Below are 25,117 nucleotides of genomic sequence, written 5' to 3' on the forward strand. Positions count from 1 at the left end.
CCCGGTCCCCCTCAGTTAGAGTTAATACGTGCTTCAAGGGGGTCCCAGGCATCTCAGGCTGAAGGCTCTGACTCCGATGACAGTCCCAGGCAGCCTAAGCGAGCTCGCTGGGAGAGACCGTCCTCACGCTGGTCAGGGTCTCAGCGAGAAGAGTCTCTGTATGATGAGACAGAGGAGGGTGATCAGGAGTCTAATCCTGAGACCGCTCTCAATCTGGATACTCCTGATGGTGACGCCATGGTAAATGACCTTATAGCGGCCATCAATAGACTGTTGGATATTTCTCCCCCTGCCCCTTCAGCAGAGGAGGCAGCGGCACAGCAGGAGAAGTTCCATTTCAGATATCCCAAGCGTAAACTGAGTACTTTTCTGGACCACGCTGACTTCAGAGAATCAGTCCAGAAACACCACGCTTATCCAGACAAGCGTTTCTCCAAACGTCTTAAGGATACACGTTATCCCTTCCCTCCTGACGTGGTCAAACGCTGGACCCAGTGTCCAAAGGTGGATCCCCCAATCTCCAGGCTTGCGGCTAGATCCATAGTTGCAGTGGAGGATGGGGCTTCACTTAAAGATGCCAATGACAGACAGATGGACCTTTGGTTGAAATCTGTCTATGAAGCTATCGGCGCGTCGTTTGCTCCAGCATTCGCGGCCGTGTGGGCACTCCAAGCTATTTCAGCTGGTCTGGCACAGGTGGACTCTATCATACGTCCAGCAGTGCCGCAAGTGGAGTCCTTAACTTCGCAAATGTCTGCGTTTGCGACCTACGCTATCAACGCTGTCCTAGACTCTACGAGCCGTACCTCAATGGCGTCCGCCAACTCTGTGGTTTTGCGCAGAGCCTTGTGGTTAAAGGAATGGAAAGCGGATTCTGCTTCCAAAAAATGTTTAACCAGTTTGCCATTATCTGTAGACAGACTGTTTGGTGAGCAATTGGCTGAAATCATTAAACAGTCCAAGGGTAAAGACTCCTCCTTACCTCAGCCCAGATCAAGCAAACCTCAACAGAGGAGGTGGCAGTCGAGGTTTCGGTCCTTTCGAGGCTCGGGCAAGGCCCAATTCTCCTCGTCCAAAGGGACTCAGAAGGAGCAAAGGAGCTCAGATTCCTGGCGGGCTCACTCACGCCCCAAGAAAGCAACCGGAGGAACCGCTTCCAAGGCGGCTGCCTCATGACTTTCGGCCTCCTCCCTCCGCATCCTCGGTCGGTGGCAGGCTCTCCCGCTTTTGCGACATTTGGCTGCCACAGGTCAAGGACCGGTGGGTAACAGACATTTTGTCTCACGGGTACAGGATAGAGTTCAGTTCTCGTCCTCCGCCTCGGTTCTTCAGAACTTCCCCACATCCCGACCGAGCAGATGCCCTTCTGCAGGCGGTGGGCTCACTAAGAGCAGAAGGAGTGGTGATCCCTGTTCCTCTTCAGGAACAAGGGCAAGGTTTTTACTCCAATCTCTTTGTGGTTCCAAAAAAGGACGGCTCGTTCCGTCCTGTTCTGGACCTAAAACTGCTCAACAAGCATGTGAACGCCAAGCGGTTCCGGATGGAATCCCTCCGCTCCGTCATTGCCTCAATGTCTCAAGGAGATTTCCTTGCATCAATAGACATCAAAGATGCTTATCTCCACGTGCCGATTGCTACAGAGCACCAACGTTTTCTACGTTTCGTGATAGGAGACGACCATCTTCAGTTCGTAGCTCTGCCATTGGTCTGGCGACAGCCCCACGGGTTTTCACCAAGGTCATGGCGGCAGTGGTAGCAGTCTTGCACTCTCAGGGACACTCGGTGATCCCTTACTTGGACGATCTGCTTGTCAAAGCACCCTCTCAAGAGGCATGCCAACTCAGCCTGAAGGTTGCGCTGGAGACTCTCCAGACTTTCGGGTGGATCATCGACTTTTCAAAGTCAAATCTGTCACCGACTCAATCACTAACGTATCTTGGCATGGAGTTTCATACTCTCTCAGCGATAGTGAAGCTTCCGCTGGACAAGCAGCGGTCACTACAGACAGGGGTGCAGTCTCTCCTTCATGGTCAGTCGCACCCCTTAAGGCGCCTCATGCACTTCCTAGGGAAGATGGTGGCAGCAATGGAGGCAGTCCCGTTTGCGCAGTTTCATCTGCGCCCACTTCACTGGGACATTCTCCGCCAATGGGACGGGAAGTCAACTTCCCTGGACAGGAAAGTCTCCCTTTCCCAGACGGCCAAGGACTCTCTGCAAGGGTGGCTTCTTCCCACCTCATTATCACAGGGAAGGTCCTTCCTACCCCCATCCTGGGCAGTGGTCACGACAGACGCCAGTCTGTCAGGGTGGGGAGCAGTTTTTCTCCACCACAGGGCTCAGGGGACGTGGACTCAGCAGGAGTCCATCCTTCAGATCAATGTTCTGGAAATCAGGGCAGTGTATCTTGCCCTACTAGCCTTCCAGCAGTGGCTGGAAGGAAAGCAGATCCGAATTCAGTCGGACAACTCCACAGCGGTGGCATACATCAACCACCAAGGAGGGATACGCAGTCGACAAGCCTTCCAGGAAGTCCGGCGGATTCTAATGTGGGTGGAGGACAGAGCATCCACCATATCAGCGGTTCACATCCCGGGCGTAGAAAACTGGGAAGCAGGCTTCCTCAGTCGCCAGGGTATGCACGCAGGGGAATGGTCCCTTCACCCGGAAGTGTTTCAGGAAATCGGTCGCCGCTGGGGGTGCCGGACGTCGACCTAATGGCGTCTCGGCACAACAACAAGGTCCCGGCCTTCATGGCGCGGTCTCGCGATCAAAGAGCTCTGGCGGCAGACGCCTTAGTGCAAGATTGGTCGCAGTTCCGGCTCCCGTATGTGTTTCCACCTCTGGCACTCTTGCCCAGAGTGCTACGCAAGATCAGATCCGATTGCAGCCGCGTCATACTCGTCGCCCCAGACTGGCCGAGGAGGTCGTGGTACCCGGATCTGTGGCATCTCACGGTCGGCCAACCGTGGGCACTACCAGACCGACCAGACTTACTGTCCCAAGGGCCGTTTTTCCATCGGAATTCTGCGGCCCTGAACCTGACTGTGTGGCCATTGAGTCCTGGATCCTAGCGTCTTCAGGATTATCCCAAGGGGTCGTTGCCACCATGAGACAGGCTAGGAAGTCCACTTCTGCTAAGATCTACCACAGAACGTGGAGGATTTTCTTATCCTGGTGCACTGCACAAGGAGTATCCCCCTGGCCATTCGCGTTACCTACTTTTCTTTCCTTCCTGCAATCTGGGTTGGAAAAGGGCTTGTCGCTCGGCTCCCTTAAAGGGCAAGTCTCGGCACTATCCGTGTTTTTTCAGAAGCGTCTAGCACGACTTTCTCAGGTGCGCACGTTCCTGCAGGGGGTTTGTCATATCGTCCCTCCGTACAGGCGGCCGTTAGATCCATGGGATCTAAACAGGGTACTAGTTGCTCTCCAGAAGCCGCCCTTCGAGCCTCTGAGGGATGTTTCACTTTCTCGACTCTCACAGAAAGTGGCCTTTCTGGTAGCGGTCACGGCTCTTCGGAGAGTGTCTGAGCTAGCAGCGCTGTCATCCAAGGCTCCCTTCCTGGTGTTCCACCAGGACAAGGTAGTGCTGCGCCCCATTCAGGAGTTTCTCCCTAAGGTGGTATCCTCCTTTCATCTTAATCAGGATATCTCCTTGCCTTCCTTTTGTCCTCATCCAGTTCATCGGTATGAAAAGGATTTACATTTGTTAGATCTGGTGAGAGCACTCAGAATCTACATTTCCCGCACGGCGCCCCTGCGCCGCTCGGATGCACTCTTTGTCCTTGTCGCTGGTAAGCGCAAAGGGTCGCAGGCTTCCAAAGCCACCCTGGCTCGATGGATCAAAGAACCAATTCTTGAAGCCTACCATTCTGCTGGGCTTCCGGTTCCATCAGGGCTGAAGGCCCACTCAACCAGAGCCGTGGGTGCGTCCTGGGCATTACGACACCAGGCTACGGCTTAACAGGTGTGCCAGGCAGCTACCTGGTCGAGTCTGCACACTTTCACCAAACATTATCAGGTGCATACCTATGCTTCGGCGGACGCCAGCTTAGGTAGAAGAGTCCTGCAGGCGGCAGTTGCCTCCCCGTAGGGGAGGGCTGTCTTTGCAGCTCTACTATGAGGTATTTCTTTACCCACCCAGGGACTGCTTTTGGACGTCCCAATCGTCTGGGTCTCCCAATGGAGCGCCGAAGAAGAAGGGAATTTTGTTACTTACCGTAAATTCCTTTTCTTCTAGCTCCTATTGGGAGACCCAGCACCCGCCCTGTTGTCCTTCGGGATTTTTGGGTTTTTTTTCGGGTACACATGTTGTTCATGTTGAACGGTTTGCAGTTCTCCGAAGTTACTTCGGAGTGAATTTGTTTAAACCAGTTATTGGCTTTCCTCCTTCTTGCTTTAGCACTAAAACTGAGCAGCCCGTGATCCCACGGGGGGTGTATAGCCAGAAGGGGAGGGGCCTTACACTTTTTAGTGTAATGCTTTGTGTGGCCTCCGGAGGCAGTAGCTATACACCCAATCGTCTGGGTCTCCCAATAGGAGCTAGAAGAAAAGGAATTTACGGTAAGTAACAAAATTCCCTTCTTTGGTGAGTTGTTGTGTATTGTTTTTTTTTTTTTTTTTGCCTGCGTTTTTTAAACCTTATCAATGACAAAAACACAGGGGCAAATGTAGGGACCTGCAGAAAAGAAGTGACATGCTGCTGCTTTTTGCTGCAGAAAAATTGCAGCAAAACCTGTAAGAAGAGAGAAAAAAAAAGTAACGTGCACACAGCATTTTGGGTTTTTCATAGACTTTGCTGGGGAAGGACTGCATGAAGCTTATGAATACAAACTGCACCAAAAACACAGCAAAAAAGCAGTGTACGCACAGGACCTTTTAAGGGGTTTTCTCAAAAACAAAGTTAATTTTAAATTAATGTTAAATCATAGATCTTGGAATAATAATAGTAATAATGTGTAATGTCGTGTCTGACCCTACAGAGACATGGTCTGATCATACCACACCTCCTGGGCAGGGTAGGAATTAAAGTATACAGACATTATAGCATGGGATCATAGCTGATTCTTTTTGTGAGGTAAAACATTAACCTGCTTGTGTTTTTAAAATTGGTTTACCTCAAAGAATTATTTGCAATCCCCTGCTGTACTTTTTTACCTCCTCTCTGACCCAGGAGCTGTGGTATGATCCGACCATGTCCCTGTAACATTCAGACACAGCAGGGACACGGTTATAAGATTATCTTGGCACAGGAACGTTTTTTTGTTTTTTGATTTTTTTTTTTTTTACACATCCAATTGTAGAATTTATTATTTTCTTTTTCGCTCCTAATTGGGAGACCCAGACAGTGGGTGTATAGCTACTGCCTCTGGAGGCCGCACAAAGAACTACACTTAAAAGTGTAAGGCCCCTCCCCTTCTGGCTATACACCCTCCCGTAGGAGTACGGATTCCTCAGTTTTAGCTTTGTGCGAAGGAGGTCAGACACGCACGCATAGCTCCATTGTTTTTAGTCAGCAGCAGCTGCTGACTATGTCGGATGGAAGAAAAGAGGGCCCATACAGGGCTCCCAGCATGCTCCCTTCTCACCCCACTGTATGTCGGAGGTGTTTGTAAGGTTGAGGTACCCATTGCGGGTACGGTGGCTGGCGCCCACATGCTGATTCCTTCCCCATCCCTTTTTACAGGGCTCTGGGTGAAGTGGGATTTACTGGTCTCCAGGCACTGAGACCGTGCTCCATCTACAGCCCCTGGAGAAGATGCTGGATGGAGCGGAGTACATCAGGGACATGGCCCTGCTTCCTCAAGGTACTCTGTGTCCCCGTGCATTTGGCGCTCACACCGCAGCATGCTGGGTGTTGTAGTGCGCCGGGGACATCAGCGCTGCGGCGCTTGTGCCATGGCCTCATTCAGCTCGCTGAAGCAGGCACACTTTTGGGGAACGGTCGCGCCGGCCGCTGGGACTGCGGCGCGGCTGGCACTTGTGGTGCGCCGGGGACTTCAGCGCGGGCCGCGCTTTTACGGCGGCCGCGCTGATAACTCGAGTCCCCGGCTTTTGCGGCCTAGTTCCGTTCGTTCCCGCCCCCAGACCTGCCAGTCAGGAGAGGGGCGGGACGCTGGTCAGTGCATCAGCGCTGAGGGCTGGAGTCGTTTTTACATACTCCAGCCCTCACAATAGGCACAGAGGGGACACTGTTTCCCGCACTTTTGTTTGGGAACTCCCACGGGCCGCCCCTCTCCACAGACGCCGGCAGCCATTCCTGCTGACACGCTGAACTACAGAGGGGAGCCGGGGAGACCCAGACAAGGAATTCTGCGCCTCTTACCCGCTATTCAGCGGGCGGTAAGCAGCCCTCAGGGCTCACCCCCTCTTGTGCCAGTAGTAATCTTAGTATTTTGTTCCTGCAAATACTTTGTACTGCATAGCGCTGGTCGCCCTTTGGCTATAGACTCTCTCACATTGCAGAGAGCCAACAGCATGTCGTCCACAAAACGCAAGGGTGCCAAGGCATAGACATTATATGCTTCCTGTACCGCATGTGGGACTTTTCTACCGGCAGGCTCCACTGACCCCCATTGTGTGCAGTGCTCGGCCCCTGCGGCACTTGCACAGTCGGGACCTCTGCTGGACGTGACCCAGGGTGTACCACCTGTGAATGCTGTCCAGGTGACAGGAACTGAGTTTACGGCTTTTGCTGACAGAATGTCTCTCACTATGTCACAAATTCTTGACACATTGCGAGCTAGGCCTGTACTTCAGGCCACGGACACTGTGCAATCATTGCCCCCTGGTCCCCCTCAGCTGAATTACTTCCAAGCTCCGGGACGGGCACATACACCTCAGGGTGAAGACTGACTCGGACGATGGCCCCAGGCAACCTAAGCGGGCTCGCTATGAGGGGCCTTCACATTCATCTCAATGGTCAGGATCCCAGCGAGATGAATCTATGGGTGATGAGGCGGACGTAACTGATCAGGATTCTGATCCTGGGACCGCTCTCAATCTAGATACACCAGATGGTGACGCCATAGTTAATGATCTTATAGCGTCCATCAATAAGATGTTAAATATTTCCCCACCAGCTCCTCTTGTAGAGGAGTCAGCTTCGCAGCACGAGAGAATCCATTTCAGATATCCTAAGCGTACATTAAGCACTTTTCTGGACCACGCTGACTTTAGAGACGCAATCCAGAAACCCCACGCTTATCCGGAAAGACGTTTTTCTAAACGGCTTAAAGATACACGCTATCCTTTTCCCCCTGAGGTGGTCAAGGGTTGGACCCAGTGTCCAAAAGTGGATCCTCCAATTTCCAGGCTTGCAGCTAGATCCTTGGTTGCAGTTGAAGATGGAGCGGCACTTAAAGATGCCACTGACAGGCAGATGGAGCTCTGGCTGAAATCCATCTATGAAGCTATTGGAGCGTCGTTAGCGCCATCTTTTGCTGCCGTATGGGCACTCCAAGCTATCTCAGCCGGGCTTGTGCAAGTCGACTCAGTCACACGTGCATTTGCCCCGCAGGTAGCACCATTGACCTCGCAAATGGCGGCATTCGCGTCGTACGCGATTAATGCTGTTCTTGACGCTACAAGCCGCACGGCAGTGGCGTCAGCCAACTCCGTTGTTTTGCGTAGGGCCCTGTGGTTGAGACACTGGAAGGCAGATTCTCATTCCAAGAAGTGCTTAACCAATTTGCCTTTTTCTCGTGACCGATTGTTTGGAGAGCGTTTGGATGAAATCATCAAACACTCCAAGGGTAAGGACTCATCCTTACCGCAACACAGACAAAACAAACCCCAACAGAGGAGGGGTCAGTCTGGTTATCGGTCCTTTCGAGGACCGGGCAGGTCCCAATTCTCCTCGTCAAAAAAGACTCAAAAAGATCAGAGACGCTCAGATTCTTGGAGGTCTCAGTCACGCCCAAAAAAGACAGCCGGAGGAACCGTTGCCAAGACGGCGTCCTCATGACTTGCAGTCTCCGATTCCCACACCCTCGGTCGGTGGGAGGCTTTCCCACTTTGGCGACATTTGGCTGTCACGCGTCAAAGACCGTTGGGTGAGGGATATTCTGTCTCACGGGTACAGGATAGAGTTCAGTTCTCGTCCGCCAACTCGTTTCTTCAGAACTTCTCCACCACCAGACCGAGCCGATGCTCTGTTGCAGGCGGTGGCCGCTCTAAAGGCGGAAGGAGTGGTGACCTCCGTCCCTCTTCAGGAACAAGGTCACGGTTTTTACTCCAATCTGTTTGTGGTCCCAAAAAAGGACGGATCGTATCGACCCGTCCTGGATCTAAAGTTGCTCAACAGACACGTAAAAGTCAAGAGGTTCCGGATGGAATCCCTACGCTCCGTCATAGCCTCAATGTCTCAAGGAGATTTTCTAGCATCAATAGATATCAAAGATGCGTATCTCCACGTGCCGATTGCGCCAGAGCATCAGCGTTTCCTACGCTTCGTCATACACGACGAACACCTGCAGTTCGTAGCGTTACCTTTCGGTCTGGCAACAGCCCCCCGGGTCTTCACCAAGGTCATGGCAGCAGTAGTAGCTGTTCTGCACTCGCAGGGTCACTCGGTCATCCCGTATCTAGACGACCTGCTTATAAAGGCACCCTCTCAAGAGGCATGCCAACACAGTCTGAAGGTGGCACTAGACACTCTCCAGAGTTTCGGGTGGATTATCAACTTTCCAAAGTCTCATCTAACCCCGACCCAATCTCTGACTTATCTTGGCATGGAGTTTCATACTCTCTCAGCGATAGTGAAGCTTCCACTGGACAAGCAGTGTTCGCTATGGACAGGAGTGCAATCTCTCCTTCAGAGTCAGTCGCACTCACTGAGGCGCCTCATGCATTTCCTAGGAAAGATGGTAGCAGCGATGGAGGCGGTCCCGTTCGCGCAGTTTCATCTGCGCCCTCTACAATGGGACATTCTACGCCAATGGGATGGGAAATCGACGTCCCTCGACAGGACTGTCTCCCTCTCTCAGACTGCCAAGGACTCTCTGCGTTGGTGGCTTCTCCCCACCTCATTGTCACAGGGAAAGTCGTTCCTACCCCCATCCTGGGCAGTGGTCACGACGGATGCGAGCCTATCAGGGTGGGGAGCGGTGTTTCTCCACCACAGGGCTCAGGGGACGTGGACTCAGGAAGAGTCCACCCTGCAGATCAATGTTCTGGAAATCAGAGCAGTCTATCTTGCTCTGCGAGCCTTCCAACAATGGCTGGAAGGCAAGCAGATTCGGATTCAGTCGGACAATTCCACGGCGGTGGCGTACATCAACCACCAAGGGGGAACACGCAGTCGCCAAGCCTTTCAAGAAGTCCGGCGGATTTTGACGTGGGTGGAAAGCAAAGCGTCCACCATATCCGCAGTTCACATTCCAGGCGTGGAAAACTGGGAAGCAGACTTTCTCAGTCGCCAGGGCATGGACGCAGGAGAATGGTCCCTTCACCCGGACGTGTTTCAGCAGATCTGTTGCCGCTGGGGGACGCCGGACGTCGATCTGATGGCGTCACGGCACAACAACAAGGTCCCAGTTTTCATGGCACGGTCTCACGATCACCGAGCGCTGGCGGCAGACGCCTTGGTTCAGGATTGGTCGCAATTCCGACTACCCTATGTGTTCCCACCTCTAGCATTGTTACCCAGAGTTCTCAGGAAAATCAGGTCCGACTGCCATCGAGCCATTCTCGTCGCTCCAGACTGGCCAAGAAGGTCGTGGTACCCGGATCTGTGGCATCTCACGGTAGGCCAACCGTGGGCACTACCAGACCGTCCAGATTTACTGTCTCAAGGGCCGTTTTTCCATCTGAATTCTGCGGCCCTGAACCTGACTGTGTGGCCATTGAGTCCTGGATCCTAGCGGCCTCAGGTTTATCTCATGAAGTTGTTGCCACAATGAGACAGGCTAGAAAACCATCCTCAGCTAAGATCTATCACAGGACGTGGAAGATATTCTTAGCTTGGTGCTTGGCTCAGGGATTTTCTCCCTGGCCATTTGCATTGCCAATTTTTCTTTCCTTCCTGCAGTCTGGGTTGGAAAAAGGTTTGTCGCTTAGCTCTCTTAAGGGTCAAGTCTCCGCGCTATCCGTATTCTTTCAGAAGCGCTTGGCACGGCTTTCTAAAGTACGCACGTTTCTCCAAGGAGTTTGTCATATCGTTCCTCCTTACAGACGGCCATTGGAACCCTGGGATCTAAACAAGGTTCTCATTGCTCTCCAGAAGCCGCCTTTCGAGCCTTTGAAAGAGGTTTCCCTTTCTCGGCTTTCACAAAAAGTAGTTTTTCTTGTGGCGGTCACGTCTCTTCGAAGAGTGTCCGAGCTAGCGGCGTTATCTTGCAAATCTCCCTTCCTGGTGTTTCACCAAGACAAGGTAGTACTGCGTCCAATTCCAGAGTTTTCTCCCAAGGTGGTTTCTTCCTTTCATCTCAATCAGGATATCACTTTGCCATCTTTGTGTCCGCATCCAGTTCACCAATTTGAAAAAGGTTTACATCTGTTGGACCTGGTGAGAGCACTCAGGATTTACATTTCTCGCACGGCGTCTCTGCGCCGTTCTGATGCGCTCTTTGTCCTAGTCGCTGGTCAGCATAAGGGATCGCAAGCTTCCAAATCCACCCTGGCGCGGTGGATCAAGGAACCAATTCTTCACACATACCGTTCTGCTGGGCTTCCGATTCCATCTGGACTGAAGGCCCATTCTACCAGAGCCGTGGGTGCGTCCTGGGCATTGCGGCATCAGGCTACGGCTCAGCAGGTGTGTCAGGCGGCTACCTGGTCGAGTCTGCACACGTTTACCAAACACTATCAAGTGCATACCTACGCTTCGGCAGATGCCAGCCTAGGTAGACAGGTCCTTCAGGCGGCGGTGGCCCACCTGTAGGAAAGGGCTGTCTGACAGCCCGTTCATGTGGTATCTTTTTACCCACCCAGGGACTGCTTTTGGACGTCCCACTGTCTGGGTCTCCCAATTAGGAGCGAAAAAGAAGGGAATTTTGTTTACTTACCGTAAATTCCTTTTCTTCTAGCTCCAATTGGGAGACCCAGCACCCGCCCTATTTGTTCTTAGGGTTTCGTTTTTCGGGTGCACATGTTGTTCATGTTGTTTCTTAAGTTCTCCGATCTTGTTATCGGATTGAATTTGTTTTTGAAACTGTTATTGGCTTTCCTCCTTCTTGCTTTGGTACTAAAACTGAGGAATCCGTACTCCTACGGGAGGGTGTATAGCCAGAAGGGGAGGGGCCTTACACTTTTAAGTGTAGTTCTTTGTGCGGCCTCCAGAGGCAGTAGCTATACACCCACTGTCTGGGTCTCCCAATTGGAGCTAGAAGAAAAGGAATTTACGGTAAGTAAACAAAATTCCCTTCATTCCAAGATCTATTGATTATAATGAGCTTTATTCATGGGAAAAGCCTTTTAAGGCTCATTTGAAGTCATGAGGGCTGGGATAAAAGTTTGACTTTCTGGTTTGATGTGTAAAGAAGGGGACTGAACGCTTAGCTGAATAACAAATTTACATTTTTTAAGGGCCCCCTTCCCCTTGTCCAGGCTTCTAGTACCTTTCATGTTATGTTCAGTCTGATGGCGGCATATAGGTGTAGGTTGAACACTTGTACATCTAATCACGTAGGTGCCTGAAAGGTTTGACATATCCATTATTGAGATTTTTAGTCTCCTCTGTTTTGATGATCTTGTGATAATTTGTGCATGTTAATGTGGGCACATGTGACTTGTATGAAGCTCTGGGGGTGTGTGTCTAGTGCTTGGCTTGGTCAAATTTTTTGCTACGGGCATGAAATGATGCATGTAATTGATACACAAAGTACATTAGAAAGTTGCTTATCTTTCATCCTCATTTACATAATACTAGAAGCCCCGTGTAACAGGCTTCAGTATTTACTATTAGGATGCTTTAAAACTTGCGTTGTTTTGCATCCGTCACAATCAGTTGTGTGACTGATGCAACGATGCGTTGCAGATAGTGGCACAACTGATGTGACTGATGCTGCAAAAAAACAATCTGTTGTGTGTGTTTTTTTTTTTTTCTCCTACTGTTTTACCGGCAGTCAGCTTTTGTGAACTATCAGCTGATTGGCCGGCTTCAAAAGCCGGCCGCCGGCTGTTCAGCTGATTGTTCACAAAAGGCGGCCGCCGGATGATCAGCTGATCATTCCGGCCGTAGGAACTGAATTTACAGTAGATCATGGTTTTTTACTGTGCGCATGCTCACAGTAAAAAACCGATCCGCCGCACACAAAAAAAACGTTACCTTCAGCGTTGCTCCCGCCTGACTGTCAGTCAGTAAAGGACTGATCCGTCACGCGGCGGATGTAACACAGTGCGATCAGTCACAATCCGTCGCTAATAGAAGTCTATGGGGAAAATAACGGATTCCTGCAAAATATTTTGCAGGATACTGTAATTCCTCAAGGCAACGGATTGTGACTGATGCAAAACAACGGAAATGTGAAAGCAGCTATAAAGTGAAGTTAGCAGAACCCCGTTTATTACCACAATAACACACAACACTTGGGCAGTGAACGTGACGGAGTAGATTACCTTGTACACATCATCAAGTATTATAGACATGAAAGAGAAGGATTCTCAGCCTTTTTAGTAACACCCTTCCTTTGATGACCAATATATTGTTAGAGTAGGTTATTTGACCATGTGTCATTACTCGTCTTTGCAATCCTGGAACATGAATGGCTATTAGGTGTCGGCATTTGAAGTGCCAGTACTATGTAACAGGTACAGGTAATGCTAGTGATAAATGGGATCTAGGAAGAATGGAGATTGAGTTTCCACCTCTCCTTTAGGCTAGTTTCACACTTGCATTGGACGGGATCCGTAGCATTGCGTTGTGTGAAGCATGTAACGGATGCGTTGCATATAGTGGCACAACGCATGCTACAGATCGTACAAAATAACGCAATCCGTTGTAGTTTTTTTTCCTTGACTTTACACATCTGAGCATGCGCAGTTGTGTAATGACATCTGCGTTAACGGAATCCGTCAAATGACACATTCTAACGGAATCCGCCACCATAGGCGTCCATTATTGAAACAACGGACGCCAACGGGTTCCTGCAGGTTGCATTTTTTTGACACTCCGCCAAGTGCAGAAAAACATTACATGCTGCGTTCCATCCGCCCGACGCAGCGTCAAAATAACGACGCGTCATCCAGCGGATGCAACGCAGACACGTGCGTTACAGTGCGTCGTCCATACAAGTCTATGGAGAATAGCGCAGTGCGTTAACTGACTGCGCTATTCTCCATAGTGACGGAATGCGCTGAACGCAAGTGTGAAACTAGCCTTATTCATTCTGTTACTACTGTAGATAGCGCAGTATATCTCTGGCTACCCTGTACAGAATAAATGCTTCACCTCCTCTGCTGTCACATTGGACCCACAATGATCAATTCAAAGTTCCCATTAAAGTGGTCAAGGAATAACTTTGTCTTGGTAAATACCTTAAAAAAACAAAACCTACAGAATGCACAAAAAAATATTCCAGCATTTTCCTCTGTTATCAGTTTTCCATTGTTCCTATTTTAAGCTGTTAGGATACTAGTAACTAGAATGCAATGAAAAGAAATGGGATTTGATCGTTTTTCTGTAGATGTAGTGGGCCATATACAAGTGATCTCTCCCTGTGCTGGGCTTATATCATCACTTGCAAACTGATACCTCGCGTGATTACAAAATGCTGGTCTGTGCTGCGGCTGTCTTGCTTCATTGTGAGCTTGGTTATTGGGTTTCAGTATTTATTCTCCAGGTAAGGCTGGGGCCACACGGGCACTACTGCGATCCACTTGCATGAGACTCGGCTCGTGCTGGCAGTACAGCAGAGCCGAGTTTCATGCCTGTGTCTTTGCAACTGAGGTCCGTTCGTGCGAGCAGACCTCAGCTGCGGGGGGCGGGCCGGCACTCAGGAGGGGAGGGAGGGATTTCTCTCCCTCTCGCCTGTGTAGTCGGCTATTGCCATTCTCGCACTGCACTAGCAGTACACCGGTGTACCGCGAGTGCAGTGCGATTTTTCTCTCGCCCCATTCACTTGAATGGGTGCGAGAGAAAGAGTCTCGCATTACAATCCCAGCATGCTGCGATTGTTTTCTCGGTCCGATTAGGGCTGAGAAAATAATCGCCCATGTGTGCTGACACACAGGCTAGAATTGGTCCGAGTGGAATGCGATGTTTTATCGCACTCCACTCGCACCGATTTTCTCGCCGTGTGGCTTAGCCCGAACAGAAATAATGGACATGTGTGTTTAGACTCCTGCATCCTTGTGATCACTTGTTACGTCTTGCAATATGTAAACACCAATAATCTATAAAACAAATGTTTCACAAGTAGGTATGTATTAGTCTCTCTTCACTCGGCAGTGTATTCCCAGAATAAGCAGACTACAACTACTGTAAAGACATAGTATTATTTAAGTTTCCTGCTCATTTTACTGTGACTGTGCATGTGAGAGTGCAGCAGACATTTTCACAGGTTTACAAAAAAATGTATGTACGCCACAGTTATCCATTGTTTGCCAGCATGACACTGGGCCAATGGGCCTGTAGATACATTTGACAAATTTCACAGGACACACGGCATGCCTAACGAATTAACTAAGTATGAAGTGTCTAAGACTGATAGTATCTGGTAACTGTTACGCCTTTCCCTGGAGAACACACGGAATAGAACATAATTTATAGGTCAATAATTTGCACCCTCTGTACTCGTACGTTATGTGCTCCCTCTGCGCCCATAAGGGGTTTTGGGTGTGCTGCCTCTGCGCCCATAAGGGGTTTTGGGTGTGCTGCCTCTGCGCCCATAAGGGGTTTTGGGTGTGCTGCCTCTGCGCCCATAAGGGGTTTTGGGTGTGCTGCCTCTGCGCCCATAAGGGGTTTTGAGTGTGCTCCCTCTGCGCCCATAAGGGATTTAGGGTGTGCTCCCTCTGCGCCCATAAGGGGTTTAGGGTGTGCTCCCTCTGCGCCCATAAGGGGTTTCGGGTGTGCTCCCTCTGCGCCCATAAGGGGTTTCGGGTGTGCTCCCTCTGCGCCCATAAGGGGTTTCGGGTGTGCTCCCTCTGCGCCCATAAGGGGTTTCGGGTGTGCTCCCTCTCTGCGCCCATAAGGGGTTTCGGGTGTGCTCCCTCTGCGCCCATAAGGGGTTTCAGGTGTGCTACCTCTGCGCCCATAAGGGGTTTCGGGTGTGCTCCCTCTGCGCCCATAAGGGGTTTCGGGTGTGCTCCCTCTGCGCCCATAAGGGGTTTCGGGTGTGCTCCCTCTGCGCCCATAAGGGGTTTCGGGTGTGCTCCCTCTGCGCCCATAAGGGGTTTCGGGTGTGCTCCCTCTGCGCCCATAAGGGGTTTCGGGTGTGCTCCCTCTGCGCCCATAAGGGGTTTCGGGTGTGCTCCCTCTGCGCCCATAAGGGGTTTCGGGTGTGCTCCCTCTGCGCCCATAAGGGGTTTCGGGTGTGCTCCCTCTGCGCCCATAAGGGGTTTCGGGTGTGCTCCCTCTGCGCCCATAAGGGGTTTCGGGTGTGCTCCCTCTGCGCCCATAAGGGGTTTCGGGTGTGCTCCCTCTGCGCCCATAAGGGGTTTCGGGTGTGCTCCCTCTGCGCCCATAAGGGGTTTCGGGTGTGCTCCCTCTGCGCCCATAAGGGGTTTCGGGTGTGCTCCCTCTGCGCCCATAAGGGGTTTCGGGTGTGCTCCCTCTGCGCCCATAAGGGGTTTCGGGTGTGCTCCCTCTGCGCCCATAAGGGGTTTCGGGTGTGCTCCCTCTGCGCCCATAAGGGGTTTCGGGTGTGCTCCCTCTGCGCCCATAAGGGGTTTCGGGTGTGCTCCCTCTGCGCCCATAAGGGGTTTCGGGTGTGCTCCCTCTGCGCCCATAAGGGGTTTCGGGTGTGCTCCCTCTGCGCCCATAAGGGGTTTCGGGTGTGCTCCCTCTGCGCCCATAAGGGGTTTCGGGTGTGCTCCCTCTGCGCCCATAAGGGGTTTCGGGTGTGCTCCCTCTGCGCCCATAAGGGGTTTCGGGTGTGCTCCCTCTGCGCCCATAAGGGGTTTCGGGTGTGCTCCCTCTGCGCCCATAAGGGGTTTCGGGTGTGCTCCCTCTGCGCCCATAAGGGGTTTCGGGTGTGCTCCCTCTGCGCCCATAAGGGGTTTCGGGTGTGCTCCCTCTGCGCCCATAAGGGGTTTCGGGTGTGCTCCCTCTGCGCCCATAAGGGGTTTCGGGTGTGCTCCCTCTGCGCCCATAAGGGGTTTCGGGTGTGCTCCCTCTGCGCCCATAAGGGGTTTCGGGTGTGCTCCCTCTGCGCCCATAAGGGGTTTCGGGTGTGCTCCCTCTGCGCCCATAAGGGGTTTCGGGTGTGCTCCCTCTGCGCCCATAAGGGGTTTCGGGTGTGCTCCCTCTGCGCCCATAAGGGGTTTCGGGTGTGCTCCCTCTGCGCCCATAAGGGGTTTCGGGTGTGCTCCCTCTGCGCCCATAAGGGGTTTCGGGTGTGCTCCCTCTGCGCCCATAAGGGGTTTCGGGTGTGCTCCCTCTGCGCCCATAAGGGGTTTCGGGTGTGCTCCCTCTGCGCCCATAAGGGGTTTCGGGTGTGCTCCCTCTGCGCCCATAAGGGGTTTCGGGTGTGCTCCCTCTGCGCCCATAAGGGGTTTCGGGTGTGCTCCCTCTGCGCCCATAAGGGGTTTCGGGTGTGCTCCCTCTGCGCCCATAAGGGGTTTCGGGTGTGCTCCCTCTGCGCCCATAAGGGGTTTCGGGTGTGCTCCCTCTGCGCCCATAAGGGGTTTCGGGTGTGCTCCCTCTGCGCCCATAAGGGGTTTCGGGTGTGCTCCCTCTGCGCCCATAAGGGGTTTCGGGTGTGCTCCCTCTGCGCCCATAAGGGGTTTCGGGTGTGCTCCCTCTGCGCCCATAAGGGGTTTCGGGTGTGCTCCCTCTGCGCCCATAAGGGGTTTCGGGTGTGCTCCCTCTGCGCCCATAAGGGGTTTCGGGTGTGCTCCCTCTGCGCCCATAAGGGGTTTCGGGTGTGCTCCCTCTGCGCCCATAAGGGGTTTCGGGTGTGCTCCCTCTGCGCCCATAAGGGGTTTCGGGTGTGCTCCCTCTGCGCCCATAAGGGGTTTCGGGTGTGCTCCCTCTGCGCCCATAAGGGGTTTCGGGTGTGCTCCCTCTGCGCCCATAAGGGGTTTCGGGTGTGCTCCCTCTGCGCCCATAAGGGGTTTCGGGTGTGCTCCCTCTGCGCCCATAAGGGGTTTCGGGTGTGCTCCCTCTGCGCCCATAAGGGGTTTCGGGTGTGCTCCCTCTGCGCCCATAAGGGGTTTCGGGTGTGCTCCCTCTGCGCCCATAAGGGGTTTCGGGTGTGCTCCCTCTGCGCCCATAAGGGGTTTCGGGTGTGCTCCCTCTGCGCCCATAAGGGGTTTCGGGTGTGCTCCCTCTGCGCCCATAAGGGGTTTCGGGTGTGCTCCCTCTGCGCCCATAAGGGGTTTCGGGTGTGCTCCCTCTGCGCCCATAAGGGGTTTCGGGTGTGCTCCCTCTGCGCCCATAAGGGGTTTCGGGTGTGCTCCCTCTGCGCCCATAAGGGGTTTCGGGTGTGCTCCCTCTGCGCCCATAAGGGGTTTCGGGTGTGCTCCCTCTGCGCCCATAAGGGGTTTCGGGTGTGCTCCCTCTGTCCCTGTAGTAGTAGTTGGAGTAGGAGGAATAAAAGTAGTAGTAGCAGCAGTTTTTTATTTAGCGCCAAAGATAAATATTCAAACATAATCAGACGTTATAGTATTAAAACTAATGGTCAAAGAGCAGGTACCATGTCTGCAGGTTACTTGTATTGTTCAATGGTTCTGTTATCCTTTATAGAAAGGACTGCATGTTAGCAAGAAAACCTTCACAAAATAAAGCAGAATTGGGGTCTGTCTCACTGTCTCTACTATTTTAGAAGTAAAACGTATATAAATCGTTTTGGTTACATAGGTTTAAAAAAAGATCTAGATGCATGTAGTTCAGCCGTCCTCCAACCATTATATTTTGTTACTTAGGCTAAGTTCACACTACCGTTGTTTTGCATCAGTCACAATCAGTTGTGTGACTGATTCTACGGATGCGTTGCATAGTGGCTCAACTGATGTGACTGATGAGAAAACTGTACCTCATAACCATCATCTATCACAGAAATAGTAAGGCACAATTGCCCTTAGTAGGGCAAAACATGTACCTAGCACATACTCCTATACAACATCAAAAAACAGAAGGAACATGGAGTAATAAATAGTGCAAAAATAGTAACAAATTTTATTCAATTATATAGAGGTGAACAAAACACAAGGGAAAGGATAAATACAAATGGCCATGTAAATACAATAAAATACATAGAATGGGGGGAGTATAAGAGTAGAAAGTAGCCCCAGGGGAAGCGGCAGCAGCATATATAGAAATGATCACAGAATGTCAGTGCATTTACCTGGATAGCTGTTGTTACAAACAAAACACCAACATGACGGCATATAATAATCATAAAGTGCTGAGTGCTTGAGGGGATTCAGTGCAAAAAATAGCAGCATGCAAAATTTATGAAGTGCCAAATGCAAACATGGGGATTTGGCTTTGTTTTGTAACCAGCATCTTTTGCAAGCAGCTCTCTGTGCATTGTTCAACATGGCACTATGTTGATGGCAGGAAACATAGTGGATTCTATATATGCATTGTGCTTTATAGCAGCACGACTATTGTATGTTTGCATTTGGCACTTCATAAATTTTGCATGCTGCTATTTTTTGCACTGAATCCCCTCAAGCACTCAGCACTTTATGATTATTATATGCCGTCATGTTGGTGTTTTGTTTGTAACAACAGCTATCCAGGTAAATGCACTGACATTCTGTGATCATTTCTATATATGCTGCTGCCGCTTCCCCTGGGGCTACTTTCTACTCTTATACTCCCCCCATTCTATGTATTTTATTGTATTTATATGGCCATTTGTATTTATCCTTTCCCTTGTGTTTTGTTCACCTCTATATAATTGAATAAAATTTGTTACTATTTTTGCACTATTTATTACTCCATGTTCCTTCTGTTTTTTGATGTGACTGATGCTGCAATAAAATGGTCTGTTTATTTTTTTTTTGTTTTTTTTTACTGTTTTACCGGCGGCTGGCTTTTGTGAACGATCAGCTGATCGCCTGGCTGCTGGAACTGGAACAGAATTTACAGTAGATCATGTGTTTTTTTTTTTTTTTTTTTTTTTTTTTTTTACCATGCGCATGCTCACATTAAAAAAACGATCCGCCACACACAAAAAACGTTACTTTCATCGTTGCTTCCACCACAGTCAGTCAGTAAACGACTGATCCGTCAGGCGGCAGATGCAACGCAAGGCCATCAGTCACAATCTGTCACTAATAGAAGTCTATGGGGATTAAACGGATTCCTGCAAAATATTTTGCAGGATACCATAATTCTTCAAGGCGACGGATTGTTACTGATGCAAAATAACGCAAGTGTGAACCTAGCCTAAATCATTTATAACCCACTATATTATGTGTAATGAGGAAATCATCCAGCCCTTTTTTAAAAGCTGTTATAGTATCTGCCATTACTACCTCTTGTGGTCGGCATTCCACACTCTGACTGCTCTAACTGTAAAGAACCCTTTCCAAATTAGCTGCCGGAATCGCCTTTCTTCCACTCGCAGTGAGTGCCCCCTGGTCCTTAGTATTGTCTTTGAAAGGAATAAGTCATGTGCCAGTCCTTTATATTGACCACACATGCATTTATACATCTAAATGAGATCTCATCTGAAACGTCTTTTTTTTTTTTTTTACTTGGCTAAACAAATCTAACTTTTCCAACTTCTCATCATATGGGAGGCCTTTTTAAAATGTGGAGCTCAAAAATGGATCCCATATTCCAGATGCAGCCTTACAAGTGATCTCTAGAGGGGTAACAATACGTTGGGATCACGGGATCTTATCTCTCTTTTTATACACCCTAGAATCTTGTTTGCTTTAGCAGCTTCTGCTTGACATTGAGTGCTGCTGCTCAGCTTATTTGTAATAAGAATACTCAAGTCCTTCTCCTTTTCTGTAGTCCCGAGTTTACTTCCATTTAACCCTAGAATGCGCAAGCAATTCAATCTACCATAGAAAACAAATGACCTAGCAGGCCTGCGAGGCCCCAGGTATGCGTTCTAGGGTTAATGTATACGCAGCTACAGGATTACTCCGTCCTAGGTGCATTACTTTACATTTATCAACATTAAATCTCATTTGCCAAGTATCTGCACATTCCGACATCTTATCTAGATTGTTTTGTAATATTGTACTATCAAGGTCAATTTTTAATATCCCGAATAGTTTGATGTCATCAGCAAAGACTGACACTTTACTATCAATCCCATCCACAAGGTCATCAATAAAGAGATTAAAAATCATCGGTCCTTGCACAGATCCCTGCAGTTCCCACTGCTGACTATAGCACAATTAGTGAATGTACCATTTATGCCTTTTTTTTTTTTTTCTTTTTTTCTCCCCCCTATCTTTTAGCAAATTCCTTACCCAGTTGCGTATAGTTTCCCCTAGTCCTTGCTTCTGGAGCTTTAATATAAGGCTACGATGTGGTACAGTATCAAATGCCTTCCCAAAGTCCAAATGAATCCTATCCGCTGCATTACTTATATCCAGATTTGCAATTCCTTCCTTACACAACAGGTTGGTTAGACAAGACCTATCTTGCTGGTTATCAGTTATTATATTATTCTATCCAATATATTGTTGCCCTTCTCCCCTGGCGATTTTCTGTTTTTTTTTTTTTTTTGTTTTTTTTTTTTTGTTTTTTTGTTTTGCGCTCCTTCTTCCAAGAGCCATAACTTTATTTTTCAGTTAATCTTGCCATATGAGAGCTTGTTTTTTGTGGGACTAGTTGTACTTTTAAACCATAAGTTTTATCATATAGTGTACTGAAAAACGGCAAAAAAAAAAAATCTTGTGTGGAAAAATTGCATAAAAATTGCGATTGTATGATTGTTTTTGGGATATTTTATTCAGTGTTCACTATATGGTAAAACTGATGTGTCTGTGTGATGCCTCAGGTCGGTGCGAGTTTGAGCACACCAAAGAGGTTTACGGTTACTTTTATCCAAGGGGTGATACAAAAATTCTGAAGTTTGTCCAAAAAAAGTGGTGCACATTTTGCGCCATTTTCCTCGACCCGTAGCATTTAGATTTTCCGGATCTGGGGCTCAGTGACTGCTTATATTTTGTGTCTTAAGCTGATGTTTTTAATGGTGCCGTTTTTGCGCAGATGCTACTTTTTGATTACTTGTTATTGCATTTTGCAATGACCAAAAAATGTAATTTTGGCTTATGTAATTTATTCCTGCTACGCAGTTTACCGATCAGGTTGATTGATTTTATATTTATAGATCGGGCATTTCTGAACCTGGCGAATCCAAATGTGTGTGTTTTTTATTTTTAGGCGGTGATTTGCTCTTTTTAGGTTTCTTCTTTTTTTTTTTTTTTTTTTATTTTAATATTTTACTAGTCCCCCCCTAGGGGGTTATAAGGATCAGCAGTCTGATCGCTTTTTCATTTCTTTTAATCAGAGCTACACAGCTCAGACCAGGAGAAATGATCGTCTTCTATACCAGTCAGCTCTCTGCCGGCTGAAACAGGAAGTGAGTCATAATAGCACAGGAGTCCTCAAATGACCTTGTGCTACCATGACAACCATCGGCTCCCCATGATCACATCACGGGGCTTCCGATGGCGGCGGGTAAGTGCGCGCTTCCTGCTCCGGGGGATTTGAATCGTGGTGTCACATTTTGACGGCGCGATTTAAAGGGTTAACAGGTGCAAGTGGATCGCGGATCCACCTGCGCCTGCGAGGCACACGTCTGCGAGGCACACGTCTGCTGTACAAATCAGCAGACATTTGCAGGGATCGCTGCAGGCTCACCGCAGCAGCTGGCGGTGATTACCCCTTCATGATTTAGGATGTACGGGTACGTTTTTAGTTGTGAAGGGGTTAAAATGCCCTCAGAAACCTTGCGCACCACTGATGTCAGACTTACAGGATGGATGTTGCCTGGATTCACCCTCTTACCTTTCTTAAAGTGTTTGTTTATATTTGTTTTATACTATTAGCAATAAAACCTTTCATTTAAGTTGTGATTTAACATCTTCCTTATGTGTATGTGCTGGGTTGGCTTTTAGTAAAGCTTTCATGTTCTTAAATTGCCACTGTGAAGGTAGCCTGGGCTATAGGTTGTTTGTTCAAATGTAATAAGATTTATTTGTGTATGTAAATAATCAAAGTATAGATGTCATTGCATAATTATCTGTGTGTCTATATGACAATTGCACAGAAGCCATAATATGATTCTAAGCTGTATATTCAAGAAAGGGATAACCGAAAAGATGATGAAGCCGAGGTACAAATGAACGAACTATGAACAAGGGAGATATTCATTAAGTTAATTGGGAGCCTTATAAGTAAAATTCACAGTAGAAGGAATGTAATACCTGTAGGATCACGCAGGTGATGCCATATTCCCATGCATCGCTCCTACAGAATCTCCTCTTCGCTTACCGTCTTCAAAGTGTGAGAAAGGAATGTACTATCTGGGATGATATATGCTCTCATGCATTCTCCCAATGCTACCTATACGCACTCCCCCCCTAATTATTCTTTATCAGTATGTGTGAGCAAAATGGAGAAGTTTTGTAAATATGTTTCAAAGCTGAAATTATGTATTCTTGAGCAATTCAATACACGAGTTCAGACGCAAGCCTGGGCTCAATCAGAGAACATGTCCTGTGTTCGTTGATTATTGAGTCTCATATCTGTACAGATGGCTAATTTGGACCCGTCCTTTGGATTTGCCCTGAACAAAGACCCCATTAGCAGTCTTACCCAAGTTTCTCCCTTGACACCACAAGGTTCTGGAGTGAACCTTTGTATTTTCTGAGTTTGAATCTGCTGTAGGTTGGTCTTTGGAAAAAAAAAAACCCAAAAACTTAGTGTATTATCTATTACTCCAGTATTCCAGGCCCTCTACCACACTTGATCATTAGGCTAGTTTCACACTTGCGTTGAACGGCATCCGTTGCATTGCGTTGTGTGACGGATGTGTTGCATTTAGTGGCACAACGGATGCAACGGATCGTACAAAACGGAATCTTTTTTTTTTTTTTTTTTATTTTTCTTTTTTTTCCCTTCTTTACAATTTTACCGGCGGCAGACTATTGTGAACGATCAGCTGATCGCTCACAGCAGCCGGTCGCCGGGTGATCAGCTGATCGCTCACAGCAGCCGGTCGCCGGGTGATCAGCTGATCGCTCACAGCAGCCGGTCGCCGGGTGATCAGCTGATCGCTCACAGCAGCCGGTCGCCGGGTGATCAGCTGATCGTTCGGCCGCCGATGTGTGAGGGGGGCGGAGTGGGTGGTGCCGAGGGGGACCATGGCGCTGAGGACGTCAGTGCAGCGAGGAATGCAAGGCTGGTTACAGGTGAGTGTAAGTGTGTGTGTGTCTGTGTGCGTGCGTGTGTACATGTATAGTGCGGGAGGGGGTGGAGCCAAGCGGGAAAGTGTCGCGCTCTCTGCACACGTAGCCAGGATAAATATCGGGTAACTAAGCAAAGCACTTTGCTTGGTTACCCGATATTTACCTTGGTTACCAGCGTACACCGCTTAGCGCTGGCTCCTTGCACACGTAGCCAGGGTAAATATCGGGTAACTAGGCAAAGCGCATTGCTTAGTAACCCGATGTTTACCCTGGTTACGAGTGCAGGGAGCCAGAGAGAGCATGCGCAGCGAAATCCTACGGATTGCGCCGCTCACAAAATGTTACATGCTGCGTTTTTTCCGCCCGGCGGAAGCAACGCAGCGTCGCCCAGCGGAAGGAACGCAGGTCCATCACTCGCAATTCGTCATCCATACAAGTCTATGGGAAGCAGCGCAATCCGTTAACGGATTCCGCTGTTTTCCAAAACGGCAGATTGCAGCTGAAGGAAAACAACGCAAGTGTGAAAGTACCCTTAAAGCACCACTTCAGTGTTTTTTTTATTTTTGTTTGTTTTTGTTTATTGCACTGCCAGAGTGGTACCTTTTTAAATACAAGTACCCCACTCCTGGTCTTATACTCACCCTCTGGTGGCTTCATCTTCTATCTCCGCCGCATTGGTCGGTCTCCTCGGGTTTGTGACCTACCGGCAGCTCTAGTGTTTCATGGAGCCGGTGTTCACAGCCCTATAAAAGGTCAAAAGATGGCGCCGCTGGACCAGAGCTGTGTCTGTAAAAGGTAAAGCTGGTGGAAGAAAAGTATATATCAGGGGTAAGGGACTTAGGGCCACTCCAGCGTTGGGGAAAAAAAAAAAAAAACCGCTGAAGGGATGCTTTCAGAAGTGTGGGCATAATGTTTTGCCTGTGCAGGAAGCTTTTGTTTGCCCCATGTTCTTTAATAGGTAAAAATGCTAAGCGCTTGCAAAAGCAGACAACTTTGCAATTTACGTGGTATTATAAATGCTCACTGGTCTGCATGCTGCCATTTGGATATAATCTTTGTTTTATCTGCTGGAGATGTAGCAGTGCTCAGAATGCTGAGCCCTATCAAACCTCAGTGACCACACTGTCTCCTGTGTACACTGTTCATAGAAAGCTGCTAATCAGTGCTGGGAGTGAGTTTACACAGAACATTTGACTAGGAGGCACAGGACACCTAGTCCTCTAGTGATAAAACACTCATTTTCTGAAACAGTAACGCCCAGTCAGTGACACATCCCTGGAATTAAACCATGCTGCTCTCAGATTATAGAGCAAACACCTGCTGACAGATTTTTCCTCGGCTGTCGTACCCTGAATTCTGTATTCCACGTGCGTGTGGTTTGTGGTCGGACGTGAGCACAGCGGCCTGCTTTCTAGCTGTAATTCGTGCCTTTCTCTGTAGGTTGTGAGTAGACTTGTACAGATTCGCAACTATATCACCAAGGCCAGGTCCCTGAGAGATGATCTTGTCGAGAAAAACGAAAGGTCGGCAAATGTCCAGCGCTTATCAAATGTAATTGAACATCTAAAAGCCCAGGAACAGTGTTATCTAAAATTCCTTCAAACAAAGCTTGTAAGTGCGACTTTACTGC

The 25,117-nt window shown here is 49.2% G+C and overlaps 1 protein-coding gene across 7 annotated transcripts in view; it reads left to right on the plus strand.

Moving 5' to 3' along the window:
• PCM1 (pericentriolar material 1) overlaps positions 1–25,117 on the plus strand; it is a 382,937-nt gene that overhangs the window by 23,869 nt on the left and 333,951 nt on the right. For 5 of the 7 annotated variants that reach the window (XM_075347110.1, XM_075347104.1, XM_075347105.1 and 2 more), the window contains exon 5: positions 24,928–25,098. The exons of the other annotated variants lie outside the window; for them this stretch is intronic. In XM_075347110.1, coding sequence (XP_075203225.1) covers positions 24,928–25,098 — 171 coding nt within the window. The remainder of the gene's footprint in view (positions 1–24,927; positions 25,099–25,117) is intronic. 7 annotated transcript variants of the gene reach the window in all.

This window comes from Anomaloglossus baeobatrachus, chromosome 1, assembly GCF_048569485.1.
Source record: "Anomaloglossus baeobatrachus isolate aAnoBae1 chromosome 1, aAnoBae1.hap1, whole genome shotgun sequence".
Lineage (NCBI taxonomy): Eukaryota > Metazoa > Chordata > Amphibia > Anura > Aromobatidae > Anomaloglossus > Anomaloglossus baeobatrachus.